At 31.2% G+C, this 25,140-nt stretch overlaps 4 protein-coding genes across 4 annotated transcripts; 2 read left to right on the top strand and 2 right to left on the bottom strand.

Moving 5' to 3' along the window:
• Positions 1–275: 275 nt before the first annotated feature.
• On the bottom strand, positions 276–2,160 carry LOC106657445 (ankyrin-2-like). Its single transcript, XM_023459217.1, has 2 exons — positions 915–2,160; positions 276–841 (listed from the first exon to the last, which is right to left on the bottom strand). Exons 1-2 carry the CDS (start codon positions 2,158–2,160, stop codon positions 276–278), a joined length of 1,812 nt encoding a protein of 603 aa, XP_023314985.1.
• Positions 2,161–5,337: 3,177 nt separating this feature from the next.
• LOC106658186 (sodium/hydrogen exchanger 3) lies at positions 5,338–14,072 on the top strand. Its single transcript, XM_014380028.2, has 13 exons — positions 5,338–5,672; positions 6,714–6,977; positions 8,090–8,286; positions 8,757–9,013; positions 9,085–9,302; positions 9,416–9,618; positions 9,749–9,838; positions 10,067–10,137; positions 11,874–12,086; positions 13,059–13,188; positions 13,244–13,384; positions 13,500–13,557; positions 13,797–14,072. Exons 1-13 carry the CDS (start codon positions 5,555–5,557, stop codon positions 13,973–13,975), a joined length of 2,139 nt encoding a protein of 712 aa, XP_014235514.1. The 5' UTR covers positions 5,338–5,554; the 3' UTR covers positions 13,976–14,072.
• Positions 14,073–16,299: 2,227 nt separating this feature from the next.
• LOC106658191 (adenylate kinase) lies at positions 16,300–21,336 on the top strand. Its single transcript, XM_014380034.2, has 4 exons — positions 16,300–16,537; positions 20,283–20,519; positions 20,585–20,752; positions 21,027–21,336. The coding sequence occupies exons 1-4, from the start codon at positions 16,451–16,453 to the stop codon at positions 21,261–21,263; spliced, it is 729 nt and encodes a 242-aa protein (XP_014235520.1). The 5' UTR covers positions 16,300–16,450; the 3' UTR covers positions 21,264–21,336.
• A 649-nt stretch (positions 21,337–21,985) lies between these two features.
• On the bottom strand, positions 21,986–24,182 carry LOC106658192 (mitochondrial import receptor subunit TOM20 homolog). Its single transcript, XM_014380035.1, has 4 exons — positions 23,845–24,182; positions 23,101–23,192; positions 22,420–22,593; positions 21,986–22,146 (listed from the first exon to the last, which is right to left on the bottom strand). Exons 1-4 carry the CDS (start codon positions 23,966–23,968, stop codon positions 22,102–22,104), a joined length of 435 nt encoding a protein of 144 aa, XP_014235521.1. The 5' UTR covers positions 23,969–24,182; the 3' UTR covers positions 21,986–22,101.
• Between the last annotated feature and the right edge of the window lie 958 nt (positions 24,183–25,140).

Here is a 25,140-nt window from a genome sequence, read left to right as displayed (position 1 = left end):
AATACTTTTCAGCATGAGGCATGGCAAATATAAAAAGATATTAGTTATTCCAAGTGGCAAGCGATGAGTATTTGTAACTTAGTAAAAAAACAAGATTGTAATTTAGTGAACAACAACATTTATTAAATGTACAGACAATACTTTAATTGTAATTACATAAACATACCAGTACTATACTCATTTAATAAATACAAAAATGATGACAAAGAAAGAAGCAAAAAGTATCCAAACATTAAATGTAATGAATATTGGTAAATACTTTAACATTAATCAGTTTACAGTTCATGGATATACTGCTGATAAATAATAAATATGGTTTTATTATCTAAATGCTTCAGTATATTTTCACAACAAAGATACGGTAGACACATTTGGGTCAATAATTGCACAAGATTAGCTTCTCTTGCTACTTGTTCGAAAAATCCACGAATTAAACTTTGAGTAATATGACCTTTTATAACATGATGGATAGGAAAAAATATTTTATCAAAATCTTTTGAATTTACTATAAGTGAATAATCACAAAGTTTTAATAATTGGTATGTTTCACTCAGGCTTGAAGAGCATAAATCAAAGAGCGATAAACTACTATTAATCATTGTATTTTTGGCTTCAGCAAAGCCGCCTTTAACTTTCTGTTCATCTATAGAGTAGCCTTGAGAGGAATCAAACATCTGCAATTTATCTTGAAGATAATTGCGTATTGCTGGATCCAAGTACATTTGTCCTATTCTTATGGTATCTAAATGGTCTTTAATAGATTCATATACGTCGTCTTCCTCTATCATGTCTCGTACTTCTTCATTCCCACGAATGAATTGATCAATTTTGCCTATATAGCCTGATAAAAAAAAAATTATTAATCATATATTTCTTGTCATTCAAATAGTTTTAAAAAAGATGAGTTTTTTTACCTAGTTCTATTTCATCTGATAAAATGCTGATTGATTCAATTTCATCAAACCCATTCAAAAATTTCATGACAGCCAGCTTTTGATAATTACTCATAAAAAATCCTTTTCTCTTTAAAAGTGCTATGATAGCTAGAAGATTTTGAGTCATTTCCAAGTTTCGTAAGGTTTTGCTACCAGGGCCTAATAAACCTCCTTGGAATTTCACAGCGTCTATGCAGGCACCATGTTCCAATAGAATCTCAACTACGTCATAGTTGCAATACGAAATAGCCACATCAAGTGGAGAATTTCCATCGTGATCTTGAATGTTGACATCTGCTCCACGTTGTAATAGCATTTTCACTACCTCAATAACAGTAGGATCACTTTTTCTGAAATACATTTCTTCTACATTAACCATGCCTTCTCCATCGATTTTCCAACAAGGAAGCAAGTGCAATACTGATTTGCCTTTCTTGTTTACATGTGCTAAATCAACATTATAATTCAAAAGCATTTCTAATGCTACTTGTTGTGCTGGACACATACCATAAGCTTTATCATAAAATAGATTCAATAGAGGACTGTTACCATCTTCATCTTGTGTATTGACATCAGAGTTATACTGAAGTAACACTTGAATAGTCGACAACCAATAACTGTGATTACGAATTGGTAATTCCAACGACATTTTTAAGCAAAAAAGATTCAAAGGTGTGAAATCTTGCCATATTTTGCCATTAAGATCTGCACCATTGCTTAACAACATAATAACTGCATCAATGTTAAACGAGTGAGTCACAGAATGTAGTGGTGTGGAATCATCAGCGCTCAAGTGATTCACGTCAACGCCTTGATCTATAAACCATTGCATCATATCAACATTGCCACATAGGCAGGCCATATCAAAATGTGATAATCCTTTTTTATTGGTATAATTCACATGATCGTATATGTTGAAAAGTAAACCCACAACTTCTGGACGATCTTCTTCGGTCCTATAATAACCCTCGCTCGCAATGTGAATTGCCGTTCCAGTTGACTCGTCAAGACGGCCGACTTTTATGTCAGCTCGAACAAAATATCTCACGATTTTGAAATATCTCTTTTTGACAGCGTGTATGAGTATCCAATTGAGATCCATGGAATTCATATCCACCAAATCTTCATCGAAAAGCGAAACGGAAAGATCGTCGACGTTGTCCACGCTGTCGCACTCTCGCTTCATGTTTTCGAAGAGCCTCTCCTTTGCACTTGGGGCATTCATTGTATCTATTTTATGTTATCACACAAGCAGATGCACTTTTCAATTCGATGAGAATGTGGATTTCACACTTAACAATGGGCAATTTTCACTTTGCTGTGGAATCACTGGTCACGACTTGTCGACGTTTGTTTTTGTTTCTTTGCGGCTATGCAGCTCACTGGCGATTGACGGTTGTATTGTAATTAGCAAGGCTTTCCCGGCCGCCGCTCGCTGTTTGCTTAGAACTACACGTACTTCCGTATGTGGCGCCACAGGGAAGATCTTGTAAATTCCGAACTATTATGAGTTTAATATGAAATTCAATTTATGACTGCGGTTTGAACCTAAGTTAATTCTATTTGTCTATGTATCTAAATTTTTCTGCACGATGTACTTGTTAGTTGTTAGCACAAGAAACTGGACTTTATTATTGATGAAGGATGATGATGAACTCAACTATAAATCTTTATACCTAGTGTCTTTCCGCGTGTGGCGCCTCAGAGAGGATCTTGTGAGTCCCCCTATTATGACTCATATGAGCGTAAAATCAAATTTACTAGATGGGAATTTCCAAACATCAAATGATTATTATACTCTAGTATTCTTCATTTATGCCAATGATGTCACGTACCTTGAAATCAGTTTGGTTGAATCATTCGTTATCGAAAGGAACATCAAAAAGTTATTTCAGAATTGTATACATATAATTAAAAAGTTTTGATTTTTTTATTCGTGTCGAAGCGCGACGAAAGCATCAATGAAGATTTAAAAAGAATTTTTTTAGGTCAAGAATATAAGGAAAAGTATTTATTTTGAATAACAAATTTTCAAGATTCTTTTTAAAATTCGTGCTTTTTTTAAAAAAAGAAAGCCAAATTCATCAAATAAAAAAAAACAAATTATTTATTGTCGATAAAGTAGAAATCTCAGACAAATCCCCGTCTTTTCCCCTTCTTTTCGCCTCGAATGCCACACGTATAAGTGAATGTATATGTAGACGTTTTTTTACATATATAAGTGAAGGGCCCCGTGGGTAAGTGGTTATGACGCTCGAGCCTCTATATACAATTTTCTGACCTGAGACATATAGAGGTTCAAGGTTCAAATCTTATACGGGGCCCGGTGGTGTTCAACGTTGGATCATCGTAGAAACGTAGTTGGATCTTCACAAGAAAATCAAGGTCAATGAAAGAAGATGAACAAATGATAAAAAAAAATGAAAAAAAAAATAAAATGAAATAAATGTAATAAAATAAAAAAAAAATTTTGTTTATAAATAATTGAAAAGTTTTTATTTTTTTATCGTTTCAAAAAATTTTTTTTTCAAAAATTTCAAATGATCGTAGATGTTGAAAAGTAAATCCAAAACTTCTTGTCGATCTTGTTCGGTCATGTAGCCCTCGCGGGCAATGTGAATTGCTGTTTGAGTTGACTCGTCGAGGCGGCCGATTTTGATTCCAGCTCGAACAAAATATCTCACAATTTTGAAACATCTTTTTTGGATAGCGCACATTAGTATCCAGTTGACATCCACGGGACTGGTGTGAGACAAATCTTTATTGAAATGCGAAATAGAAATATCAGCGACGTCGTCCACGCTGTTGCACTTTCTTTCCATTTTTTCGAAGAGTTCCAATTTATTAATTTTAACACTCATTGTGCTATCTAAGATTGTACACACAGATACACTTGTATGTATTATAATTAAGTATTAGATTGAAATCCGAATCGTCAATCGGCAGTTTTTACTTCGCTGCAGAATGACAACTGCAGTTTCTTAGATTTCTATCTGTACTGTAGATTGTCGATTGTCGATCGAAACTGCAAATGCTAGGCATACTCACTTCACAACTCAACTATAGAGAAGGCAGTCCACTTTTGTATGTGGCACCACGAAAACGATATTGTAAATCATTAAATAAACGAACGAGCGTCATGCCGTCATATAATAATATTGTGAGTTTTGACATATGGAAAATGTTTGAAGTTCGCTGCTACTGGAAGTAGCTAAACTCTAAAACTGGCCGGCAGACGGCAGTCGAGATTCGCGCTGCGCTGCCGTTACATAACCATGAACAGGAATTCGTTTTTCAAATTTTTCAAATAAGTTAGTCGAATCAAGTAGATAGAAATTTTCAAAATGAAGCAATGAGTAAATAATTTCAACACAAAATAAATGACATTAAATTTATTGATGTTTTTCTTCAATGAAAAAATTATAATTATGCTTATATAAAATAGCATTATTCACGGAAAATATGCAAGTACTTTAGATCTTGAATGGGAAAAATCCAAAGTTTTAAATAAAACACTATTGTTCCATTTTGTTGAATCAATACCTTTCATTATATGCCACGTAATATGAATAAAATATGGCACTTGACAAAATTATTGCAGATAGATCGAGTAGAAATAAATATGGGAAGGTTCAGCGCGCCACAAGTTTTGCATATTTTGACTAGTCAATCTATACGTGGGTGTGCATGCGTTTTTTTAAATTGAAATGTCAATGATCTATTATGTTAAACTAAATAATATCCTAAGAATCTTTCATTTTACTTTCATCAAATTCAATGGAGAAATTGACAAAAAGTGCTTTTTATTTTTTGAGTTTGTATGAATGAGTATATGTCTTTACTTATAACGCATGTGCAGCCGACATTACTTTGGTTCTAGTAGAAAAAATTTTTGATAGCCAGTTTAAAATTTTATTAGTTATAGTTTTAATGGCATAAAGAACATGAAAATTTATGGATTGAAATTTTATTTTATTTTATTTTTTTATAATTCAAGACCAATAAGAATTTTATTTTTTAATTTGCATAAAAAATTAAGTAATAATTTTCTGATATGAAAAAAATACTTTCTATTTACATCGGAAATCAGTGATCAAAAATACAAACATGTTTCATACAAACAAAAATAATAATAACATTTTTTTAAAGTTATAGAATATTTATTATGGTTCATGCAGTTGGAACATATTTTTGTGGACTGTAGAGTTTTAGTAAGCTCCTCTAAATACACTCATTGAAATGAACATTTGATTCAATAAATAACTTTAATATTGAAGATAATATCACTTTTTTTTTGATAAAATATATTATTTCTACGAATAGAAAAATCAAAGTCATTTGATACACAATTTTTTTCTTTTTACAATAAAATGTTGTTTTCTATACTTTCAGTGTTTTTCATTATTATTTATTATCCTTTAACTGTACACACTACTAACTTTTATAACACTATTTTATCAAGAAATGTTGAAGAAAAAATACATAGCATTGAATTTGCATCAGATGTTTATCATTACAAAAATATTACGTTCTTCAACAATGATTATGATTACGAAACAGATATTTATCGACAGAAAAATGTGCAAAAAAAGAATATTATTCTCAATTCATCAAACAATATGAAGCCAAAAACAGAAAATTTAGCTGAATACAACATTTTTTCAATAGAATTCCACAGAGTTGAAACTCCATTTATTATTGGTATTTGGATTTTTTCAGCAAGTGTAGCAAAAATTGGTAATATTACTGCAAGATTTTACTATAGCAATTTTTTTTATTCATAATCATTTATAATTATTGCTGGTCTTATTTGACAGAAAGTTATAATTGGTAGTATCTTTTAATTGAAAGAAGCTATGTGAAAATCAATAGTGCCATTGAATCCTATCAATAAATATAAATTTTCTTTTATAAAATTTGGAATAAGATTTTTGCAGGTGAATATTAACATCATGCTTGAAGAAATGAGATGATATTCTCGACTAACTTATATATCTCAATCGAGAATTCAAAATAAATCTCCATTAGAATCATAATAGAGATCTTTAAAAAAAATTTCAGATAGAAACTCTAATGAATTGAAAAAAAATGTTTCTTCAAATGCGTATTGTTCAAAGTAAATTAATTTTTTCCCCCGAGTATATTGCATTTTAACAGTGAAATACACATTTTAATTTAAATAAAATAAAGTAGTAAATTATTATTTTTTAATTTTTTGGGTACATCATTAAGTTTTGGCTTTTGCTTTTTTCCAAAAAATAATTTTTTTACTTTTAACCAAATAAACACATGACTAAATGACTCAAGAAAATTTTATTTTCGTTTTATTTCATTTATTCGTGTGAAATCTCAGAAAAGATTTCAGTGCAAGATCTCAATGGAGATTTCGATTGAGTACTCGATTACAAGCAGGACGGTGAAATAATATTGCGTTGACCGTATAATTTGATTTCCTGTTTAAAAAAGTAAGGGGAGAAATAAGATGACTTATCATCCCAAAAGACATCAAGTGATTTTTAAACAGATTTTCTGTAAAAGAAGCGACTTTTTATGTCAAATTAAAACGATTCATGCAATATGACTTTTAGATAATATACATGCTAGCTAAATTATTACATAATATTTTTAAAGTTTAAAAGTTCAATTCATTTTCTCATTTCTATATCATTTTAAATGATATTTTGACTGTTTGTCACGATCTAGAAAAGTTTAATAGGACTAAATGTTACGTATTTAAATGTTTTGAGTTCATATAATTATTACATGATTAATTTTCAGGTTTTCATATGACTCCAAGATTAAGCAAAATATTTCCCGAGTCCTGTTTACTCATAGTTGTTGGAGTAATCGTGGGACTGATATTATTCAAAACAAATAACTTGCACATGTCGCCTATGACTCCAGATACGTTTTTCTTGTACATGCTTCCACCGATCATATTAGACGCTGGTTACTTTATGCCAAATCGACTATTTTTTGATCACCTTGGAACCATTTTATTATTTGCAGTGGTTGGAACCATTTTTAATACCATGTCTATAGGTAAGTGGAATATGCTATTAATTTTTTGGTACTTCGTAGAAGCAATTAGAACTTACAAAGAGAGCTTTTCAGGTTTGGGTCATGGATTTGCTCCAAAAATTTTTTGCGGTCTCCTGGTACCCAATACTGAAGCTCCCTGTGCTTAGTTTAATCCAATGAGCCTTGGGACCCATTTTGTAGAGGATTTTCCACATTATAAAAAATTTTTGTTATTTCCTATATCGAAATAGAAGTACTTAAATGAAAAAATGGGACGATCAAAATTTTTAAAAATTTTCAAAGAATCTGCTTGAATTTTTTCAGAATTTTTGGGACCATGTATCACTTAATTTAAGAGGCCCACATTTGACGCTTTTTTTAGTAGATTTTAGGACTTCGTAAAGGGAGTGGTAGATAGTCCCAAAAATTCTGAAAAAATTCAAGCAGATTCTTTGAAAAATTTTAAAACTTTTGATCGTCCTATTTTTTCGTTTAAGTACTTCTATTTCGATATAGAAAATAACAAAGATTTTTGTATAATGTGGAAAATCCTTTACAAAATGGGCCCTAAGGCCCATTGGATAAAACTAAGGACACGGAGCTTCAGTATTGGGTACCACGAGACCGCAAAAAAATTTTGAAGCAAATCCATGACCCAAACCTGAAAAGCTCTCCTTGTTAGTCAAGAATCCAAGATGCAAAGAGAGCACACATACATACGAACATTTGTTAAGAATTCAATCTAGTCTACGAAGATCTCCTACTTAAAACTGCAGTATATGGGTTTACTGATGTAATAATCACCCCTTTTTTCAAATCTAATCATTTTAAGTTTTTTGAAAATGTTTCATTACTAATCCAATCAATGATTTTTTTCGTCGTATTTTGAAAAAAAGAAAATTTCTTCGCTCCATGATCTTAACTGAAAGAGATAGTCTTCGTGAGCATCAGCGAAAAATGTAAACTAAATGTACTACGATGCTTGGTTGAAAATCTCATTTCCTCGCCTATCACAGAGCTTTCTGTATGAGGAAGCAATATCAATTACATAAAATTTTTTGAAAAATAAATAAACTTAATTACAATACACGAAGTTATACATTCAAATGAAATTTATATTTTTTTATAATTAGGTCTGACATTGTGGATCTTTGGAAAAACAGGCTTGTTTCAATGTGAAACGCCAATTTTGGACATGTTACTATTCGCAGCTTTGATAAGTGCCGTTGATCCGGTAGCTGTTTTGGCTGTATTTGAAGAAATTCATGTGAATGAAATTCTATACATTGTTGTATTTGGAGAAAGTCTATTAAATGATGCTGTTACAGTAGTAAGCTCCCATTTGATTTTAAAATAATTTATTTGTCAATATATTTATTTTTTTTTATTAATAAAGTAAATAGCGACAGGCCGTCAACTTTACGCCGTAAAGTATTACTTATGGTCTTTGAATCAAAAATATCTAGAATGAATCTTGTGTAAATATGCTTTTCTAAAAGCACACCTATACCCGTTTCATAAATCGAGGAGCGTACTTTGCGCTCCCTCGAGTAAATATGGCAGAGAAGCTGCGGCGTACGCTTGCTTACATGAATCGCGCATCAACCGGGTTTTTCACGACCCACAAAAATTTTTTTTTCAATTAAACTTTCAGGAGATATCTTCAATAACAACTAATTTTCCAACGGTTCTTACTCAATGTTTTATTTAAAAAATATATATAAAAGAAAAAAATTATAATTATATTTTCGAACTGCATGAAAATTTGTTTCATGCAAATGACGAATGATGTTTTCGCAGGTGTTGTATCATATGTTTGAATCATACAGTGAAATGGGGTCTCAACGTATTGCTTATTCGGATATATTATCAGGAGTTTTATCCTTTATTGTTGTTGCTATTGGAGGAGCAGTGATAGGAATAATGTGGGGCTTTACAACAAGCTTCGTAACAAGATTTACTTATCAAGTACGAGTTATTGAGCCAAGTTTCATTTTTGTTATGGCGTATCTTGCTTATTTAACAGCCGAAGTATTTCATATGTCAGGGATTTTAGCGTATGTATTCTAAAACTAGATATTATTTTTTTCGAGTCCATGTGTCAAATCTATTTTTTCTAATTTTTTAGTATAACATTTTGCGGAATTACTATGAAAAATTACGTGGAAGCCAACATTTCATTTAAATCTCATACGACAGTAAAATATACTATGAAGATGTTATCAAGTAGTTCTGAAACCATAATTTTCATGTTTTTGGGAGTTGCAACGGTAAATAACAATCACAACTGGAATACTCGATTTATTCTTATGACTGTATTTTTATGCTCTATCTACCGAATAATTGGTAAGCACAAACGCAGACAACAAAGACATTTGAACAAATTTTTATCGTTACATTTTTTAACATCTTACTACAGTGTTAATGTGAATCTAATTTGTATTCATTGCAATATGCAGGAGTCATTGTATTAACGGGAATCGCCAATCAATTTCGTTTACACAAACTAAATAAGGTGGACAAATTCGTCATGTCTTACGGAGGTTTACGAGGAGCGGTCGCATTTGCACTGGTTCTTTTGATAGATCCAAATCATGTACCCTTACAACCAATGTTTGTTACAACAACGATAACTGTGATTTATTTTACAGTTTTCATTCAGGTATAATATTCATTTACTATTCTTTATGTAAATAGAACTGAATTCCTGTCCCAGCTCAATCGTGATAGTTGAGCTTGAAGTAAAAAATTGTAAAAATTTCCACGCTCATGGCTAAAATCATTTTTTACAGGGAATAACGATAAAGCCATTAGTCAAAATACTCAATGTCAAAAGAGCTGAAAAAAGGAAACCAACGATGAATGAAAGAATTCACGAAAGGGTTTGTAATTTTTGTCTTTATTTTTCCTATTGTAAGAACACCCGCATTCTATAACAAGTAAATTTCTATTCTAAACCTTTTGATTGACGTAAGAAGTTCATTCGCCTGCTTTTTAGTCCTTTCTTTCCTTTAATACTTTATTCAAGTGACTTCATGTTTTAATATTTACATTGTTAATAATTTAACATAAGCTTTTTAAATTTAAAAATTACTTATCATGTTTTATAGATAATTGACCATATCATGGCAGGAATTGAAGATATATTGGGAAAGCATGGAAACTATCATGTTCGGGACAAGTAAGATTTATTCTTCGTTTACAATTGAATATTTTAATTTTTATAAATTATAGTTTTTGGTTCAGATCCGTGGTTTCATTTCTCTTATTATCAATTGTTTCCATTTTAGAAAAAATAACAAAATTAAAAATATTCTGTTTGAATCTTTTTTGAGCAACATACTCGACGTAGTGCTTCTTGTCACTCGTATCACAGCCGAGCTCTATCTCATGCATATTAAAAAATTCAGTAATTATATTAATCCTCAATTAAAATCTTAATTGGAATTTGATTTAGGTCTCGATTGATATCTTGGACCAAAAGCCTTCGTAAAAATTCATTTGAATAACTTAAATGAAACGAAAACCAATTTTTCATAGGTGCTTCAGTAATGTGTCCAAAGCGCGGTTTAGACACCTTACGCCCCCAAAGCGTCGCTTTTAACGAAAACAGCCACTCCCAAAATGACAACAAAAACTATCACTTCTAACACTTTTATAATAGTATATTATGCCGTGGTAAGAATGGGCTACTTGAGTCATAAGTATCATATGCTTTTTTATAGCACTGTGCTAAATTCACGTTTAGGCCCCCTTTGGCGAGATATAAGGTGCTCATAATAGCGTCGCGGTGTGAGGTTAGCGCACGAGCGTAGCGAGTGTGATATGCGCGCCGCGGTGCAATAATGAGCAGCTTAAGTCACGGCAAAGCGTGCCTTATACGTGAACTTTAGCCACGCAGTGCTATAAAATTTTATAATTTTTTCTTGCCATAATTATGACGATAATCTTAGAGAAAAAAAAAAAACTTTCAGCTTTTTCATGACATTTATCGTTAAGAAATGATATTTTTATACCAGCGGCCCGAATGTGACTACTTCACTGCCGCGGCACAAAGCGGTAAGAGCGATTTTCGGGACACTGTGTATGAAAAATAGTATACAGGCATATGCCGCGAAAAAAGAAAGACCCAGAGCGAGTGTGAATCGACCAATTACACATACTCTGGGACTTTTCTGTTTTTCGCGGCCTAGGGCAGTAATATACTGTTCCTGTATACGCGTTTTACCCTTATACGTGGATTGCTAAATACGACGATGTATCGTTATACTCGGTTAAGTTCACCTTCTACGCGGTTCCAGACGGTCGAAAAAAATTTTTTCCTAACCTTGTATGGCTCCGAAAACTCGAAAAAATTCAAAAAGTCTAGGTAAAAAAGAAAACTTACGAATTTAACTGAAAAATTGAAAATTCTAAATTTACTCAGAGGAAGAGTAAATTTTTATATTAAGTTGATGCTGAAGCCCCGATATCGACCGATCGAGCATTATAAGTATAAATTCAAATGACTTTTATACTGTGGAACCCTCAGTATTGATGCTGTGAACAACTGCACCAAATTTCATCCCATTTCATTCAACAGTTTTTCCGGAAAATGGGATCGAAATTTTTAATTTAGGTTTTCAGACTAAAAAATTTCGAAAATCGGTCTAGTAAAAAAGTTATTTAAATTTACACTTTTAATGCTCGGTCGGTCAAAATCGGGGCTTCGGCATCACCTGAATATAAATAAAAAAAACACTATTAGCGTAACCATCCGCTTTTACCCTCGTTATACGCGGGTTTCGCTATACGCGGCACTTTTTCGGAACGTAACCCCCGCGTATAACAAGGGATCCCTGTACTTTATTTTTGCAAGTAATAATTTGAATTGTTTCATTCTGGCACATCTCACTTATTTTACAAAACTATTTACAGATTCAAACATTTTGACAATTCTTATATAAGACCATACATAGTCCGTAATTATTGTGGTGCTGAACCGAAAATACTTGAAACATATTCTAAATTGACTATAAGAGATGCTATGGATTTGATAAGAAGAAACGCTTCTAACGCAGCATTTTCAAATGGAATAGATGAAGTCAATTTTCATCGTTCTTCAAGTAACTACGAAAAGCTAAACGCAAGGTTAATATATTATAATTTTATATAATTTTACTTTTTCAATTAAACAAACAACATTTTTAAGATTTTCGCCTGAAATGTACATTATCTGTGAATAATACATTCCAATTATTCAAACAATCTTTCGAATTATCCAATTCGTCTTAAAAAAATTTGATTTGGGTCTAGCTTTGACATTTGAAACTTCATCGATTGAGACATTCGGTTAGGGCACGTGAATTATTATCAAAATCTATTGAAAAAGAATCTAAGAAGACTTGAATATCATTGCAATTCAGATTTCTTCTGTAAAATTTCATGTGACTTTTTCAATAAGGAGTGATCTACTTAGTAGTTTGAATGAGTACATCGAGAGAAAAATTAGGCGTCAACGCCGAAACGTAGCGATTTGATGCGTGAATGATCGAGGAGTCGAACAACTATTGCTGGCTCTCTAACTACGGTGGCCACTGCAAAGTGAGTTAACGGCCAATCGAATAACGGTTGATTGGTTGACTGTCAGCAAAAACTGCCGGACGCTCGAGCGTTTTTTCGATCGCAAAATATTGCGCGTGCATAACTATTGTTGAAAAAGCTTTGTTTCTTAAGTCTCTCGTTCGATTCTCCGCCCATCGAAGCGCCAGAATAACCTCCGATAATCGCTGAGTACCGTTCCAGCGCTACTCAGCGAGGTAGAATAATTTTTTTATCACAGTACGTGGGAAGCGATACTTTCCGCACGGCGGAGCATGCCTATTAATTAACACTATAAATTATAGTTGATTCGGAAGAAGATTTATAAGCTGAAATTAGTTTGTTAATAGCTACAAGGAATTAATTTTTTAAACTGATTTTTAAACATAGTTATTTAAGTTTTTAATATGGTCATAATTAATAACGAAAACTAATTCTAAAAACTTGGAGAAACATAAAATTATAATTGAAATATTATTGAAAAATTATAATGAAAATATTATATTGTTTTTCTAAAATCAGCGGCCTAGATACCCAATCAGGTTGGAATATTGACTTTCAAGAACTTGATTATAATCCATCTAAAAAAGATATGGGTGAAGCGAAAATCCATCATTTATTGACTGAAGAATTGTGCAAGCCGCACAAAAGGGTAAGCTTGAGTCATCTTAAAATTGGCAAAGCTATAACTTTACTTCATATTACAGCATAGACGGCTAAGCTATAGTAGGCACGCTGTTGATGATAAAGATTTAAACACTCAAGTTAATTTTAAAATTCATATGAATATGAGAAGAATACTTGGAGAACATAAGCACCGATCAAGGCGAAGTAAAAAATCAAGTAAAGTGAGTATATTTGATCGTTTAAAATATTTCTGTACACTTTGACAATGAATTTTTATGAAGTTTGTGAATTCAAACCTAAAGAAGTTTTTATATGTAAAATCGCATCCATTTTCAGGAAATGAAACCAAACCGAGTGAGTTTTTCTAAATCATTGGGGACTGATTTGAGTAAAAGTAAGTTTAAAATATTAATTAAGAATTATTAACAAATGTCAATAGACTGCAAAAAACACCACGTATCATTATTTTTTTGAAATATTCTGCTTATCATTTGTATAATATGTGACTCATTTTAATTTTCTGTATTTATAAACAGAGAGAAACAAACCCAAATGAATCCACAATAAGATTTCTACTTTAAAAAAAAATTTTTTTAATATTTCTATCGCTATTACGAATGAATATTTTTGCAGGTGAAACAATGAAAGAAGTTACACCAACTGCAACAGAATCTGTATTACCATGGAAACGAGAAGATACTATTTACTTCAATAAACCGTTGAAAGTCAATGAATTTCCTTTATGGTGTTCAGCAAAAGATTATTTAGAAAACGATTTACTGAAAATATTTTTCTTTCATAATGCAGGATAATACAGTCAGACCAAAGAATTTGATTATGAAAAGTGACAATTAAGTTTAAATCTGATTTTTTGTCACATTCGTGGCATTATTGTTATATACAAAATAGCATCAGCAAAAAGGCCTCGAAATTTGTTTTTATGATGAATGATTTAATAAAATTACAAATAAAGCATTGAATATTATTTTGTTATAAATTTTGCAAGATTATTTTTTTAATGATTAAGGTTCGAACCTACTGATTTTTCATCAACTTTTGGAGTCCGCGATCTCGTACACTATAGTTTTACTCCATAGTTGCATGCAATGGATAGCTTAGTAAAATGTAAACACAAAGTAAAAAAATTAACCGTGTAAACTAAAATAATAAGTTTGAAACATGAAAAACGTTGAGCTTGATGATATTGAATTAAGGCGTTTTGCGATTTGTATATAGTTACAAATTTATATAGGTAAGCATGCAATGCATTGACTCGATCAAAATTTTTAAGTAACAATCTACACTGACTGCAAAATTGTATTGTTCTGGAAACTCGTTGAAATATTTTCAGGTACACAGGTATACTGTAAAATCTCCCTTTAATGGACATATTCCTGGAAAGCGGACAAATTTTACGTCGTGCGGATCATCAGTGTGTGATGGATTACATTTGGCTTACTGTATGACATTGTCTTTCTATTGGGTTCTCGGATGTCACTCCTAATACTGCTGAAACTGGTTTATCCACGAGTCATTATGCATGCGTCGCTATTTCCTTAATTCTGATAAAGAAAAGAAAATTCTCAAAATTAAATATATTGTTATTTGCACGATAAAGGTAATTCATTGTCAGGGCGGCACACTAGTATGTTATGAATTTTATTTGGCTAAATGTACGACATATTCTTTTCATTGCTTTCTCGGAATTCACTCCGGATTTTGTTCGAGCTAAACGTGAGTTTAGCACAAAGCTGTAGAAAAGTATACGATACTTATGACTTAAGTAGCACATTCTTAAGATAGCACTAGCGACCTCACTTCCTTGATGCTGACCGTGCTGTGCAATAATGGCCTGCTTAAGTCACACGTATCATACTACACACTTTCACTTTACTGTTGACATAGGGCAGCAAAATTTCTTTTTTCCATAATAAAAAAACCACGACTCGAATCGGTCAATGACCAACCGTACTAGAACGACGCGCCGAGTGACCGGACTGAAATTGCCGTTCGAGGGGTAGGACTGAATGCTCGCGAAAAGATAAAGTCGAGAGCGACCCACTTGCTCGCGTCAGCCAGGAAAAGACTTTCTCCCATAAGGCCACGTGTTATCGATAAGACAGCTCGGAGTATCCCGGCAAGAGGCTGTGGTATCTATAGGGAACTTGGGCACAAGTGGTGTTTGCTTACACTCATCGAGAGATAGTCCTCCTGGATAGTCGCTGAGATGGTGTCTGGGACGTATTGTAAGGAAATTTAGAACTGAACATCATTTTTTTATATTCAAAACCAGTTGACGATTTTCGTGGAGACGTCACATGTTGCAAGTACGAGAAGAGGTTTGGGCAATTTGGGACTCGTCTTGAGCTATAAATGATTTTACATAAGAGTCGCAGAGATTCCGCATGTAACAATTGTGAGAAGCCGTTTGGATCACGAAAGTCGTTCCAAATGTCTTCTTTCACTTGTCACATGCGTAATCTTTGGGACTTTTATGTACTGTTATTTGTAGTTCAGGTCGTGTCCCATTTTGTCCAAATTTCTTCTCGAACTTGGAGCAGGTGATTTCTTTGCGAGCATCGTTTACTGGTTTTTGATATAAAAAGAAACGATGATCAGTTCTAAATTTCCTTTCAATTCGTGCCAGACCTTATCTCATCGGCTATTCTGAAGGGCTGTTTCTTGATGATTACGAGCAAACGCCACTTGTGCCCAATTTCCTTTAAGGGGTTTTTCGCTATATACTTCTGTTTGTCAAGCAGCGGCACTACCATTACGATCATGAGCCTAGTAAATGATAACTTTTTGTTATATTTACTACATTTCTATGTTAGCCAAAAGGCTGAGAAAACAAAAACCCATGCAGACATTTGTGCTTTATTATTTAAAATTGGTTTCGAAGTAATTACATAATTTTAATTAATTCAAGTCTTTTATAATTTAGAAAATCACCGTCTTACACTAAACTTCTCAGCTTAGTTGTTCAAGTAACAACGTTTGAATCTCGGAATTTCAAATTTGATCTAACAACTTCTTAGGCACCAATGATTATAATATGACCCATCAAGAATCAAACTCTCTCTCTCTCTCACTGTTTTTGAACGTTACTTGGGTTATCGATTGAGCTAAGTAGATCTGTGTGCTCTTGACATCGATTTCATATGTTGATTCTTTTTTAAGCGGGAAGACCTTTATGATTGTAATAAAGTGGTTACATATGAAATGAGATGAGTGTGAGGTTTTAGTTACTCTTCCGAAATTATTCTAAGATACATGTTTCGGTGGAAATGACATTCGATAATAAAAAAAATATGCCAGCACAAGGGATTAAAGCTGTCCTACTAGGACCTCCTGGTAGTGGAAAAGGCACACAGGTAAAATTTGATTTTTTTTAAATTAAAATTCACAGTATATCAATAGTATGGTTTTTTAAAAAAACGTTTTAGTTTTCTTCACTACAACTGTGAAGTAAAATGTTCATTCTATGAAATTCTATGTACAAAACATTGCTGAAAACTGCACTGAAATGGGTTTTTAAATGCATTGAGAACAACAATAAAATTGAATAAGTAAAAAATTATCAAATTCCCATTTCTAGGACCTTAGTATTTTCTTTTGCTATGTTATTCAACAATTAAGCCAAAATAAAATGAGTTTATGAGTTCTGTTCAATGATCATCATTAAATTGTTTCAATAAAGTGATGTGTTCATGAAACAAAATTTTTCTGATTTAAAAACAGTACAAGAATCTTTGTATACTATATACTATTTAAGGCTATTGATTAATTTTTTTATTTTTACTTTGCGCAATTTCATCACTGAATTGATTATCTTATTAATGAAATATAGCTAATTTGAAGGATGGGTCATGCTTGGTAGGTGATAATGCTAGACAAGATGAATTATAGTCCTCGTAAATATAAAACTGGTTTTAAATTTCTATTATTCAATTAATTGAGTCTTTCTTTATTTTTTTTTTAACTTCTGTCAAGTTAGTTCAGTGTTATGAAATAATATGAATAGTTCTATTTTTATTGTTTTGTCTTAAGCTTGTTAAATTCAAATTCACTAAGATATTCACATGAGTTTTTAGAAAAAATTTTTAATTGTTTCATTTAACTGATGTCACATAAAGATCTTATACCTCTTCAAAACAGTTTGTTTTTTCAAAAACTTATGCAACTGTGTTCAATGAAAAAAATCATACTTGAGATAATTTTAATTAGTATGAAATAGAGAATGGAAATTTCATATTGTTACAAATATAGCACAAAAATTTGCTTAACTATCATCAAATTAAAAAAATTAAACAGAAATTAAGTTTTATATAATTAGTTTTAGAAGAAAATTTCAAAATGCTATAATATTCCATTTTATTTCTCTGCGTAGCTTTCTGTTTGTTTTTTGTAAATGCTTATGAAAATTATTAAATTCAAGATTCAATTCTGACTTACTTTTAAAAAATCTCCTGAAGTACGTTGACTAACAACCTTTGATTGATTGGTAACTATTTATTACCAAATGTATGTATGGTGATTTTTGACAGACATTTTTCAAACTGCTTTAAAATTATTAATTCAGACACAAGAAAATTCTAAAATTGTATATACTAAAAATTGAGCTACACCAGATTTTCTCATAATTGAAGCTTCATAAAATGATGTGATTGAAATTTTGATAATTATTACAGTTGAACATCTGATATCAAGCATAAAACTTGTTTAGTTCCCCTTTAAAATGAATTTCACGAAATCACATTTTTAATTTTTTAATCAATGATTGTTTTATGATATTTTGAGCAACTTTTACTCTTATTTTGCCTAAATTGACTCTATTAACGCGGTGAACTTGAACTAGGCAGTTATCTGGTCTAAGGTTAACAAAAATTTATTTGTTTACGTGACGTTCCACTGTTTCATTGTAATAACCATCAAGGAATGATACAATATCTATCGAAGAAATTTTGGATGCAAATATTTTCTTGTAGATAACCTTTTTTAAACATCGAAACATTTTTTTATTGACCTTACGCGTTACTTAATTAAAATCTCTACAAATAATAATCCGATACCTTGATACTTACGAAACATTTTTCTCGCTCGCAAAAATTGAAAATAGAACCCTCGAAAAAATAAATTATCACAAACTTACAAATTATTTAAATATTCCGCAAAATTATAAATTTTAGTTTAAGAATCAAATAAAAGTTGAAACAAGCCTTACGCATTATAAAATTCACACACAAAATACAAAAAAGCTATGTGAATTATATAAAAGGCAAAATATAAATGTATACAATTCGTTTTTTTTTTAATGAATTTATTAATTCTGTTGAATATAGTTTAATTATAGTTCAAATTGGTATCTGAACATTGACTGTGATTTTTCGAGTCAATTTTCGAAATGAATTTTCATATAATATATCGCCGCTGCTTATGAGTAAAAACACATCTCATCGGATTCCGTGAAGAAAAACACACCTCATTGAAACGCTGTGAAAAAAACACACCTCATTGAAACTCCGTGAAGAAAAACACACCTCGTTTAAACGCTGTGAAGAAAAACACACCCTTTTGAAAAACCAAGATATTTTCGACGCGATTCCTTAAATGGTGATTCAATGAGATGTGTTTTTCTTCTCGGCATTTCGATAAGGTGCGTTTTTCTTCACGGAGTTTCATTGAGATGTGTTTTTCTTCACGGCATCTGTGTTTTTACTTATAAGCAGTGGCAATATATTTCCACAAGAAATACCAAAAATTAAAGGCATAAGCGAATTAAAAGCGTCTATAATGTAGGGAATCGATTTTTTCAATACCTACCCATTCGCACCTTTAATTATCAAGAGTAATTAAGGTTTAAACAAAAGAATTATAGAAGGTCGTACCAATAATGGAACACTAGTACATAAATCATAGCGCTATAGTCATGATCCATAGTTTTGGTTGAAATTTTAATTTAAAATCAAGTGAAAAATATCAATTGATATTATTATAATGAATAAAATATGATTTCGGAGCAAATTGGATAATAATAATCTCATCCTGGAATAAATTGACCATTCAGGTCTGAAAAGCGCATCTCATTGATTGGATCACTCAAAAAAATTATTACCTAGTTAATGGAATGGACTAAGTTTGGAATCCCCGTTACTGGGGATACTCTGTTACAATTGCTTCTATAAATAAATTTAAAAAATTAATTTAAATATTAACACAGTTGCTTATTTTTTATTTTTAATATCTTTGTTTGGTTGTACTATTTGATTTGCACCACATTACTTTACTGTTTTAAATTTTAGCTAAGATTTCGTGAGCTGTAATAGAAATACGTATGCGCCCCCAAAAGGGAAGAGTTAAGCATTGAGGGCAAAAGACATATTTTGCATTTTATCGACATGTCAAAAAATTGTATCCTCATATTTTTCGAAGAATAGTGAATCATCTTGAAACTTTGTGATAACGTTCTGGAGATCGAAAAAATTATGTCTGTGGCCTTGTTTTCACTGAATTGTCTTATCAGCTTGCTCAAATTATCTTTTTGAAACAGCTTGTTTACAGAATGAATATGAATCCAGAAATAACAATAAATCAATTTGCTGCAAACAAGACCTCAAACAAAATTTTGTCCATCTTTTGAACTTTATTACGAAGTTTCAAGACAAAATATTTCGAAACTAAATGACGATTGAGTAAGCTGTATGCCTGTCCCTTGAATGACAGAATTTCTTTGGTGCGCAAATAAGAAGGAAACATTTTTTTTGATAATAATTAAGGGTGTACCCTTGCTCAAACGAAACCTCCAACTGGATCGTTAGACGTATCGGGTACTATACTTCGGTTTTCACGGCGCTCGCTACGCTTTTGGCACTTTTATCATAAACCACTATTTTATTTAATGATTGTTCGGTCAATTTCGAATTTAGTTAGAAGTTAGAAGTTAGAAGTTTTATTAACTTGATTTGCTAGAAAAAAAGGATTTCATAGATAAGCATTATTTAAACAAAAGAAACTTCAATAATAGTTGAATTGGCTCAGTTTGAAATTAGAATAAATGAACACCATCTTTATTTCACTCAATTTTAACGTCACATTTTTATGGAATCATCATTTTTGCAGGCACCAAAACTAAAAGAAAAGTACTGCGTTTGTCATTTATCCACCGGTGATATGCTACGAGCAGAAATACAATCAGGTTCAGCCATGGGTATGCACTTGAAAAAAATTATGGACAGTGGGCAATTAGTAAAAGATGAATTGGTCGTTGACATGATTGATAAAAATCTTGATAAGCCAGAATGTGAAAAAGGATTTTTATTAGATGGATTTCCTCGAACTGTAACTCAGGCAGAAAAGGTAATTTTTTTTATAGTTTGGATTATCTCAACTGTGAATAATTTTGATTGGAACTTTTTTTTCAGTTGGATGCTATGTTAGACCAGAGAAAAACTAAACTGGATGCCGTTATTGAATTTGGAATTGATGATAATTTACTGATAAGAAGAATAACGGGACGTTTAATACATCCAGCGAGCGGGAGATCTTATCATGAAGAGTTCGCCCCTCCAAAGAGCCCCATGAAAGATGATGTAATTTCTTTGTTCTTTGAAAGATATTGAGGGCTTAAAATCAAAAAAATTAAAGAGGAAAATAACTTTTTTAAGTTAAACACGCAATTTATTCGAAAAAAACGCGCGGAATATCATTTAAAAATTAAAACTTAGAAATTCGAAAAAATGCAATCTAAAGGGGAAAATTAGACTTCAAAAAAAAACTAAATTTTTTTTCTGATTCTGAGCCGTCTCTAAGTTCTTAATTAACCTGATAAAATATTAATATTTTATTGCAACGATTTATTTATAGATTACAGGAGAGCCACTCATAAAAAGGTCTGATGATAACGCCGAAGCGCTGATTACGAGATTGAAGTCTTATCATGAGAAAACTCAACCATTAGTTGATTACTATGCTCTTCGGGGAATCCATAACTATGTAAATGCTGCCAATTCAGCTGAACAAGTCTTTAAGGATATTGACTCAATATTTATGAAGGCAAAAGCTCAAGATACCAAACCAAGTTTTTTTAAGAGATTCTGGTAAATCTCTAATTCATCATGAGAATAATGATTGTATAGTTTAATAAAATCTTAATAAATAAAAATAATCAAAAAAATTATTTTTTAAAATTACGATGTTACACCTTGTAATAACGAGAATGAACAACTTGATGATGCTGTAGATATATTTTTCTAGTTTTACACATTAACTAATCAAATTTTAAGTTTATTTCAAGTAATTAATATAATGTCGATTAAATGGAGTGTTTATGTTTTAGAGATTTCAATGAAAAAGTATTTGAAATTTTTATTCCTCGTGAAGTTTTACTCAAGAATGTTGTTGAATTCTATTCAGCTCAAATTACAAGTTTCTTTTTAAATGGACAAGGCTATTTACAATGAGCGGGATACATTAACTAATACAATGATGTAAATATGTAACATCACTGTACATAATATTATTTGACTATTTTTCCTTTAAAAACTGATGAACAAATATCTATAGCTAAATTCTTTACATATGACTAGGGGTTGAGTCCACGAGAAGGAGTCATAGTGAGCGGGGGATGTTTGGATTAACTAGAAATTTAAAATATATGAAAATTACATTTTAGCAACGGGTTTACAAGGAAGATTACTTACCCAGAAGTCTTTGTATCGGCTTTGCGCACTTGTAACTTAATAGACTACTTTTATGGACCTGTTGAAAAAATTCATAAAATAAAGAGAGAAAATTATTCAATCATAAAAAAATTAATACGTATATATGTTCGGGACATTCAAGACGATTTTTTATTCAGAATAATGTTATTATTAATAAGAGATAAATAAAGTTACTATTTTCACATACAATTCGATAATTTCTTAATAACTTCATTATTTTATTCGACATCTTCTTCTGCCATCAGTGTTTGAGTACTCAATTTCTGAAAAATAAAAAAAAATTAGAAATCAAATTTCGTTAAATAAATATTTTTTGAAAAACATTACTGTAAAAAACGTAAGAAAGAAAATTTTAAAAGATTCAATATTTCAATATAATTAGAACTTTGAACTTCCAAGATTGTACATGAAATATTGCACATGAGTTACTTGTTTAGATTAGGCGAATAAATTATGGTTATCAATTACAGTGACATGAAAAGTGATCTATTGTAATATTTCAGATAATTATTTCAAATTAATCTCTCAAAAGGTACCTGGCCAGAAGATGGTAGTCGCTGCAATAAAAGATGGAAAACTTGTGGTGGCAGTGTGTTTTGTAAAACTTGCAGTAGTTGATGTGGTTGGCTGCAAACTGCAACTGCATTGGCTAAATGTTCAGTACCTCCTTCTAAATCACCCTGAGCCAACAGTTTTTCTCCCAATTCAACCTGTAAGTGAAATGAATAAATAGGTTAATAATTTATTAAGAATGCCATATCAATGATGTACTAATTCAAGGATAGTGTGGTGCAGTAACTTTCATATTATAGGATTTTAATGATCTCGCAGTCGATTATCACTGATTATTTTTGATATATTTTAGTAAATTTATGAGAAAATGTTGTCACCACTTGTCAGCTTGTAAAATATTTTAATGAAGAAATCAATACTATGGAGATGGTTGATTTTTTAGACACTGAGCCTTTAAAAACCACAGCATTTTATGAGAAACTCTGTAAAATTTCTTAAATTTGCTTGAACTTTTAAAAGAATTTGGTGGTGAAAACCAGACCACTATTTTTTTCTATTTATCATTATCTTATTGATGAAGTATTATTTAGTACAATTTGGTATTAAAGATTAATTTTTCATCTTTTTGGGATGAGCCTTCTTATGAATGAAAAAAATGAATAAATAAATGAAAAATCACATTATAGATGTGTATTATTCATTACCTCTTGCACAAAGAATTTTTGCACCACATCATGATCCTTTAAATTTGGAATTTCACTGTTTGATTTTAGTGCTTCTTTTTTCGCTCTTCTTCCTGTAATAAAAAAATAATTTTTTATAAGAATTATTTTCAGTTATTTATGATACATAATTCTTAATACATAGGAAAATGATAAATTAATTATTATAGTTTAATTTTTGAAATTTTTTTGGATACAGTATTGCATCATTTGACATAATACTTCACTTTTCAAATACTCAAAACTTTTTATAACAAGTTCAGTTTAATCTTTTATTAGGTACTGGAATGATTCTGAAGAAATTTATTATAAAAAATGAGGTAACCTAGTCAATAGATAATCTAGACTTGAAAATTCAAAACTTAAACAAAAAACTTGAAACTAATAAAAGTTATTGTCAAAAGTCTTCCTCTGAACAACATCTATCACCATCTATTCTCTCAAACTATAAAATTTAGGTTAAAAGATTAATGTGATATTACTTAAAATAGAAATGAATCAATAGAACTTGAAAAAATGTTTGTACATTTCAAGATAAAAATATTTTTTCAAAATATTCACAGAATTGTAATAGGTACTGTTAATAATATACGTTCACACGAGCAATAATAAGTTAATGAACTTCATTCTGATGATTCCGTAAAATTAATTTTATAAACCGTAAACTTTCAAAACAGTGAATTCAATCAATAACTCAAATTAAAAATTTCAACTTGATATACTTACTTTCACGCAATTTATTTTTAAATTCCGGGTCCAATCTTCTTTTTTGATCGAAGTAGAAACAATAACCAACAAATAAGCCCGCTACACCGACAGCGATACTAGCTATTGTCCTGGTATTCAGCATTCTTGAATATTTTTAAATTACTGTTACTTTAATATTTTACACAAATTGAGTCTGATATCTGAATTCAATAAAATTCTACTACACGTGCATATTATAAATTGCTCTGAACCAGGAATTTCAAGTATTCTCTATCTCTTTCTCTGTCTAGAAATATTATCATGCTCCACACGCTATACAGACGGCATTTCTAAGTACCTTTACCATGAAGTTAAAAAGATGTAGAAATGAATTTTATGGAGAGAGAAACAAGGAATGAACAATGGTCGTCATAAACAAAGCCTAGCAGAGCCGCTGACAGCGCCACATCACAGAAAACTCACTAACTATAACTAATCCGACATTAACAATGTTCAATCGTGGACTGCATTTGCCAATGTATTTGAATTTTAATATTTTGCTGAGTATTACAGAAGATCTTACTGCCATTATTAATTTTTTCGAAGTGAAACTTCTTTAGGCGCGTTAGGTATGAGAGGTTCTGTATTTTCTAGGGGCATTAGGCTTTTACAAGGGGTACATTCACCGTAGATTATTATTTTAGTTGAAACCTCAGGAACAGAAAAGAAAGAACTGCATGAATTATCATTTTCTTAAAACTCATTATCCACACAAGTTATATTTTCAAAAAAATATAATTCATGCCCGTTTTTTTAATTCTAAGACTGAGGTTGCTTATCGCTACTTAATTAAGATATTACATCATGAAAAATAACTTTCACGCAATATTCTTGGAATTCGGAATGAGGGTGGTTTTAATTAGTAAAATGATGCTATTCCAATTTTATAAAAAATACGAAAAATTAATTACCAAAAAAATGGATATTACCATGCGCGAAATAGAATTCATTATTAGGAGACGATCGGGAATCGAACTCCGAAGGGATAAATTGGAGAAGTTTTGAGTTCGTTGCGCACATGGTAACTTTAAAATTCTCCTATCTCACTCATGTATTGGGGATTAAACGATGGCCGTCCCATAAGAACCTTAGGACCGCCTCCGATCCAGCTGAAACAGTTTGAAGGCGGTTCTAAGGTTCTTATGGGACGGCCGCATTGAATTTACAGAGGGCGCTGACTATCGTTTAATTCCCAATAAACGAAGTGAAACTTATTTCAACGGTTGCCAGATAAACTGTTTTAAAATTTGGAGATCATCTCGTAATTAATTAAAA

The sequence above is a fragment of the Trichogramma pretiosum genome, unplaced genomic scaffold (assembly GCF_000599845.2).
Source record: "Trichogramma pretiosum strain Unisexual culture from Peru unplaced genomic scaffold, Tpre_2.0 scaffold58, whole genome shotgun sequence".
NCBI lineage: Eukaryota > Metazoa > Arthropoda > Insecta > Hymenoptera > Trichogrammatidae > Trichogramma > Trichogramma pretiosum.
The sequence above is the reverse complement of the archived record's forward strand: the minus strand, read 5'-3'. Positions and strand labels throughout refer to the sequence as shown.

Excerpts from the sequence above, each read along its gene's own strand:
- LOC106658191 (XM_014380034.2), top strand. The coding sequence starts at position 16,451 with ATGACATTCGATAATAAAAAAAATATGCCAGCACAAGGGATTAAAGCT. Across the intron at positions 16,538-20,282 it reads GTAGTGGAAAAGGCACACAG|GCACCAAAACTAAAAGAAAA; the intron begins GTAAAATTTGAT and ends TCATTTTTGCAG. Across the intron at positions 20,753-21,026 it reads AGAGCCCCATGAAAGATGAT|ATTACAGGAGAGCCACTCAT; the intron begins GTAATTTCTTTG and ends ATTTATTTATAG.
- LOC106658192 (XM_014380035.1), bottom strand. The coding sequence starts at position 23,968 with ATGCTGAATACCAGGACAATAGCTAGTATCGCTGTCGGTGTAGCGGGC. Across the intron at positions 23,193-23,844 it reads TAAAAATAAATTGCGTGAAA|GAAGAAGAGCGAAAAAAGAA; the intron begins GTAAGTATATCA and ends TTTTTATTACAG. Across the intron at positions 22,594-23,100 it reads AAAAATTCTTTGTGCAAGAG|GTTGAATTGGGAGAAAAACT; the intron begins GTAATGAATAAT and ends TTTCACTTACAG.
- LOC106657445 (XM_023459217.1), bottom strand. The coding sequence starts at position 2,160 with ATGAATGCCCCAAGTGCAAAGGAGAGGCTCTTCGAAAACATGAAGCGA. Across the intron at positions 842-914 it reads ATCAGATGAAATAGAACTAG|GCTATATAGGCAAAATTGAT; the intron begins GTAAAAAAACTC and ends TTTTTTTATCAG.
- LOC106658186 (XM_014380028.2), top strand. The coding sequence starts at position 5,555 with ATGAAGCCAAAAACAGAAAATTTAGCTGAATACAACATTTTTTCAATA. Across the intron at positions 9,839-10,066 it reads ATGAAAGAATTCACGAAAGG|ATAATTGACCATATCATGGC; the intron begins GTTTGTAATTTT and ends CATGTTTTATAG. Across the intron at positions 13,385-13,499 it reads GAAGTAAAAAATCAAGTAAA|GAAATGAAACCAAACCGAGT; the intron begins GTGAGTATATTT and ends ATCCATTTTCAG.